The sequence below is a fragment of the Alosa sapidissima genome, chromosome 20 (assembly GCF_018492685.1).
Source record: "Alosa sapidissima isolate fAloSap1 chromosome 20, fAloSap1.pri, whole genome shotgun sequence".
NCBI classification, from domain to species: Eukaryota; Metazoa; Chordata; class Actinopteri; order Clupeiformes; family Clupeidae; genus Alosa; species Alosa sapidissima.
This window is the reverse complement of record NC_055976.1, coordinates 24,077,887-24,084,184: the sequence shown is the minus strand read 5'-3', so window position 1 is coordinate 24,084,184 and position 6,298 is coordinate 24,077,887. Positions and strand designations below refer to the sequence as shown.

Here is a 6,298-nt window from a genome sequence, read left to right as displayed (position 1 = left end):
TTTGTGTGTTTGTGTTTTGTGTTTAATGTCAATTTTGATCCAAATTGACTGTTTTGATGTTGCCCACCCAAAATGTCTACCAGCCCACCCAAATGTAGAACCGGCCCTGAGTACTAAACTCCCTTCCTCACAAACACATTTGTCATTGCAGCAGATTTAGCTGTAATTACATCATATTTAATTAATTAGATCTATTTCACATTTCAGCAATGAAAGACATAGGGCAGTGACGAGAGAGAGTTAACAGAACACAAGACGAGAGTTGACAGCCTACTGTATTCCTCAAAACACTCGAGTGGGGGCGAGTTGACGGTGAATCCAATTGGCTACATTCGAAAGGCGTTTCTTTGTATCCCTACCCACGATTGGCCATTGAAGACATTGGAGAACCAGGAAATTATCTATTTTCTATCTCCAAGCAGTGTCGGGCAAGCAATAGTTGGTCACGTCGTAATGGCGTGTTGCCGTAGTCTGAAGTTATTTCGTCCCGCTAAAATTGCCTTGGTAAGACCCAATTTCACTTTTAAGTAACAGCTATATTCGAGGGATGCGTTTTGGTTGGGTGGGGGACGAATGACAACCTTCCAAAGCAGTGTGGAATCACATTGCCTTCTCAATGCTTAAGTTATTTGCTTGATGATGGTAGGCTAGATTTGCTCTGTATAGCCTAACCTTTAAACGTTACTGAAAGGTTTTGACAGTTGTCCTACAAGTAGGCCTCGGGTAGGCCTTTGTAAGTGTTCCCCTCTTGTGGAATGATTAGATGGTAGCCTATATATAGGCTATAGCCTGTTCAGTCGTCTGTATGTCTACTTCACCATTGCACTGCATCGTTGGTGACTATAACTAGCTGAATTCGTTTTTTAGCACATAAACAATTGTGCTGGCATCAGACAGAACAGTACAGTTTCCTAATCTAGAGAATATCGCTCCACCACCGTTCAACTTTCCTCAATCCACTTGTGGATATGGCAGACTGCACCTACCAAATACATCGCTTTCATTTCTGTGGCAGGCAGTGGAATTGATCTCTCACGGACAGAGCTACCTTTGTTGAACTCACCTTGCTACTCCGTGTGTGTGTGTGTGTGTGTGTGTGTGTGTGTGTGTGTGTGTGTAGTCCACCATTCAACAGGTAGACAAAGTATATCAAAGGACACCAGGTATTCTCCTGAGGTACTGCAGCTCCTCCAGTAATAATAAAAATGTTAGTCGTTATCCGGTTCCCTACAAGAAAAATCTGCCTTATGACATAGTGGAACTTATGGAGGAGGTGGAAACAAAGGTATATTGCTCCTTTCCTCTGTCTCATTTGGATATTTGTTGACCATTTATTATGTCATAAACTAACAAAGTCTCACACACATACACACACACACACACACACACACATATATATATATATATATATATATATATATATATATATTCTGTTTCATCAGGGTGGATTCCTTCCTAATGTGTTCAAGGCACTGTCTCATAGACCGGATGAATTCCGAGCATTCTTTGCATATTACAATGTCCTGATGAACAAAGAAACAGGTGACATTTGACACTGTGATATTTGATAAAACAAAGTGAACATATCTGCACAGAGATAAGCAGGGCATAGGCCTATTCATTTGCAAGTCAATGCCAGCAGGAACTTTTTATTGAGGACCAATTTGAAACCATTGATTATTGCATATGCATTTTTTGGCTGCAGGAAATTTGTCAAAGGCAGACCGCGAGCTGATTGTTGTCGCCACCAGTACCCAGAATCACTGCCTGTACTGCGTCATTTCCCATAGTGCACTGCATCGCATCTATTCCAAGAAACCTACACTAGCAGATCAGGTTTGTATTTTCTCACACTTTTATACACACACACACACACACACACACACACTCTTTATCTGGCATATGTTTACCTGGCCTGCGTGCCTGTGCATTTTAAACAGAAGCATTCATTATACTAGCTCATCGCTCTAACAGTGGTGACAGTGGTGACACTTCACCTCCAGCACAAATCAGGAGCCAAAGTCTCCAGCCCTTCACTCATCCCAGAGGAGCATAATTTAATTGGAAGAGGGCCTGTGTTAAATGATTTGTGGAGTCCTCAGTGCCCTTTGAAATTGCTCCAAAATGGCCAGTGGATTACTTTAGAATGTCACAAAAAAAATGTAGCTGACGTAAATCCAACACTGAGACACATCACAGGCTCAATATCTGAAGCCTCCTGGTGTCCACTGTGTATGAATATGATTTAGGGTCTCTTGTGACTGACTTGACGTGTGTGTGTGTGTGTTTTGTAACCTTTAAGGTTCTCTGCATGAGTACAGTATATTAAACAGTAACTTTGCTGTTTATGATTGCTGTGATCATGTAGTTACTCCTCCTATCCCCTAGGTGGCAGTGAACTATGGCACCGCCGAGTTGAGTCCTCGAGAACGTGCCATGCTGGACTTCGCTCTGACCGTGTGCCGCAGCGAAAACGTGACTGAGCAGCACTTCCGGGCGCTGGAGGAGCACGGTCTGGACCGCGAGGACGCCTGGGACATCGCCGCCATCGCCGCCTTCTTCGCCATGTCCAACCGGCTGGCCCACCTCACGGACATGCGCCCCAACGCCGAGTTCTACAACCTGGGCAGGCTGCCACGGGACAAGGGGGCCAAGGGGGAGAAGGCTAAGGATGGCAGTGCATGATGAGCAATTCCACCACTGATTCTCGTCCCCTGTTGTTTCCAGGGTGCTTGTCTAACATGTGCCTTTTCCATCACCCCTTTCCCCATAATGCATTAATGTTAGTGCTCTAAGATTGGGAATACTTTTCTATTTTACCTCTGCAGTGCTGTTCCTAATATACAGTAGAAATACTGGAAAATGAAGTCTGGTGTTCTTCCTGGGGACATCTGCAACATCTTGCCATTCAAGATTAAGCATCTGCAGAATTGCAGGGTATCACCATTGCCCAAGCGTTAATGTGATCATTCTAGGGTGATTCTCTCTTTTGTCCTGAGTTTTGACCTAATAGCCATTAAAGCCCCCGCACTAGTTCTGTCATTTACATATGGATGTACCTTCTGCAGTCTGTGCCAGCATGTGCCAATGAGCTTGCATGACACTGAATACCAAGTATTTTCCCAAAGTCACACTAAAGGTAAACTGTACATTATATCAATATCAATCTTGCTGATTAGCAATCTTGCTGCACTCTGTTGAACTTGCTTTGAGCTTCAAGTACAGAACCGGCAGATAGTGTTTGAGTTTTTTGGCAACCCTTTACTCGGGTAGAGAGGCTCAACAGATCATCTGTTAAGATTCAAGTTCATTATAATTGTTGTTGAACAATTACTGAACATCACCGTAACCAAATTGTGACTCACGCAAAATGTCTGTTTAGCAACAGCAAAGTGATATAATGCTGTGTTTTGTGTATAGTAAAATATGCTTGATGCTAACGTGGGGTGAGCTACTGCTCAACATCTCAAGGCTGTTGGCCTTACATGATATTTGCTGTAAGATTTGAGTTTCTATGAAAGTAGAACTACTTCCCTGTCAGCACCTATGATGCCATAAGCAGCTGTAGTTCACATGCAAGTGGACAAGTGCCAGAGCTTTGATTGGTAGTGTACAGATGCCCATGTAGGTAATAACGGTTACAGTCACCAGCACTATTGAGCAACACAGTGGAGAATAGATATTGTGAGGTGGCCAGCCAAAATAAACAAGACTGTGATACAGAATCTTTGCTTTATACCAAAGATCCTAGAGCGGAGCAAAATAGATCAGTGCTCTAGAATCTTTGCTTTATACTATGTTGCTGCACACATGTATGCATTGTCTAGTACTTAGGTGTCTGGATTGTATTGTATGGAGTTACAAAGCCATACTGATTTGATTATTCACAGCAATATACACCCTAGCATTGAGCTTTTTTTCCTGCATTTTACCATAGAGATCGATTATGACTTTTCCATCCGTGACCCAGCCAAAGGTCAGTCTGAGGGGAAGTAATATACTGCCAGAGAATGCCTTATTTATATCGGATGGATTTAAAAGTTCATATTTATGAGGTATATTATGCACAAAGGCAGCCAGTGAATTAGCAAACACATCTCAAGGCAAACCCAAGAGAATTCTGGATGTTTCTAATCTTAAACTCAATTAAGCCACTGAATATGTATGACATGACATGGCTAATGGTAATGTGCTGTTAGACCACCAGGGGGAGATAGAGCTTAACACTTGTAACTGTTTCTTCTTTGAAGTCGGTACTGATCTGAATGTTGTGTAAAAACCCTTATTGATATTTCTGTGGCGCTTGTGTAAATAATATATATAGATTTGAACAAATCTGAGTTAAATAAAACAATGTGGTTTCAAATGCTTTTCTAATGTATCTCCTTGAGTGTTTGCAGTGCTGTTCCTACAATCCAACAGCTGGAATAGAACATGAGGTCTAGTGTTCTTCCTGGGGACGTCTGCAACATGCCATTCAAGATTAAGCATTGCAGGGGATCACCTTTGTCCATGTGTTAATGTGACCACTCTAAGGTGATTCTCGCTCTTGTCCTGAGTTTTGACCTAATAGCCATGAAAGCCACCGCACTAGTTCTGTCATTTACATATGGATGTACCTTCTGCAGTCTGTGCCAGCATGTGCCAATGAGCTCGCATAACACTGAATACCAAGCATTTTTCCAAAGTGACACTAAAGGTGAAGTGTACATTATATCAATATCCTGTAGTTAAGTTTCAAATTCAGTATGTAAAATTGTAAGTAAGGAAGTCCTGTAGTTAAGTTTCAAATTCAGTATGTAAAATTGTTGTCAAACAATTACTGAATATCACCTTAACCAAATCCAACCTCTAAACTTAACCTCATAAATTGTGGGTAACAGAGTGTCACCAGATAGTTTGTAGATAATCTGAGCATCTATAATCTGGGTGAACTATCCAAGTCATATATACTTCATGTAACATAAATATACATATACATAAAATAAAGAGCCATATACTCTTCATGTAACATACAAAATAAAGTCGAAAAAAATAAAAATAATAGAAATGGACAATAGACCTCTGAAGTTCGCCTACAAAAAAGCTGCTATCTATGAGATCTGGTATCTTGTGATTTTTCCTATGGGAAAATAACATGGGGGTTTTGAATTATCGCACCTGTCAAACTCTCGCAGGGACGAAGAAGTCTGAAATGCAGACGAAATGTAGCTTTGGTTATTTTCTGTTGGCGAACTTCAGAGGTCTATACAAATAAATACTTCTTAGTATTCACGTGACGAAATAGCCCAGGTCACTGTGCAGGTCCACTTGCTAATGTGTTTCCAACGGGGGAGGAGGAAACAAGAGCAGTGGCATGTGAGCAGGGGTTTGTGTGAGGGCGGTTAAGGTAGGTGCGTGCTCTCCCATTTGCTCTGCGGGTATTTTAAGGTGCTCTATTTTTAATTTCCTCTCATCTGCACCTGGTTCCAGGTTTATGCATCTAGTCAACCACACACGCACACACACACACACACACACTGCATGAATATACAAAAGAACATCTAAATGTATACAGTATATGCATCAAAATACACCACTCAAAGTTTTGAAGCAAAACAAAATAAGTCTCTAAACTCAACACAACTCTAACTGTATGTAACAACTCTCTTTAATATAAATCTGGGTATGCAGATCCTTATTTGACTCAAAAGCCCTCACCCGAGTCAACCACACACACACACACACGCCCTGGTGCTCTTTATTAGCCTCATTTACCTTTAGCTCCTTCACCTCATACTGCCACTCATTCCAGCTCACTTGAGACGCACTAAATCTCCACTGAAATGTGCCATTTAACATCAGACTGGTAACAGCAGTGTTGGTTCTCTGCGTGATTGATCCATCAATAACACATCTTGAGACTCTCATCTGACCTGCTGTATGTGGCTCCCATGAGGCAGATAAACATTGTAAATGTAGTAGAAAGCAATAGATGTCATTTCAGCTAGATGCACTTGGATGGCAGCAGAATGCCACTTAGATTGGAGGGAAAAAATCAGATGATGGTAAAAATCAGACATTAGATTGCCATAGTTTGTCAGAGGAGTGCTAATGTCTGTGTGTGTGTGTGTGTGTTTGTGTTAAATGTGTGTGTGTGTTCTACCATCTTTCACACATCTCCAGCAGTAATTGCTCTGGCCTACTCTCCTATTGTAAACCCCTGAAAGCATGCTGATCTGATCAATAGTCCTTTAAATGCCCCACGCTGTTCACTTCAAACAGTGGGAAGAACATATTCGCTTTCCAGGGGACCCAA

At 41.7% G+C, this 6,298-nt stretch overlaps 1 protein-coding gene across 1 annotated transcript; it reads left to right on the top strand.

Moving 5' to 3' along the window:
- The first annotated feature begins 399 nt into the window (after nt 1-399).
- On the top strand, nt 400-4,366 carry si:ch211-175m2.5 (uncharacterized protein LOC568697 homolog). Its single transcript, XM_042074198.1, has 5 exons — nt 400-504; nt 1,121-1,285; nt 1,443-1,542; nt 1,706-1,836; nt 2,389-4,366. The coding sequence occupies exons 1-5, from the start codon at nt 454-456 to the stop codon at nt 2,683-2,685; spliced, it is 744 nt and encodes a 247-aa protein (XP_041930132.1). The 5' UTR covers nt 400-453; the 3' UTR covers nt 2,686-4,366.
- Nucleotides 4,367-6,298: the final 1,932 nt, after the last annotated feature.

Excerpts from the sequence above, each read along its gene's own strand:
- si:ch211-175m2.5 (XM_042074198.1), top strand. The coding sequence starts at position 454 with ATGGCGTGTTGCCGTAGTCTGAAGTTATTTCGTCCCGCTAAAATTGCC. Across the intron at positions 1,286-1,442 it reads TGGAGGAGGTGGAAACAAAG|GGTGGATTCCTTCCTAATGT; the intron begins GTATATTGCTCC and ends CTGTTTCATCAG. Across the intron at positions 1,543-1,705 it reads CCTGATGAACAAAGAAACAG|GAAATTTGTCAAAGGCAGAC; the intron begins GTGACATTTGAC and ends TTTTGGCTGCAG.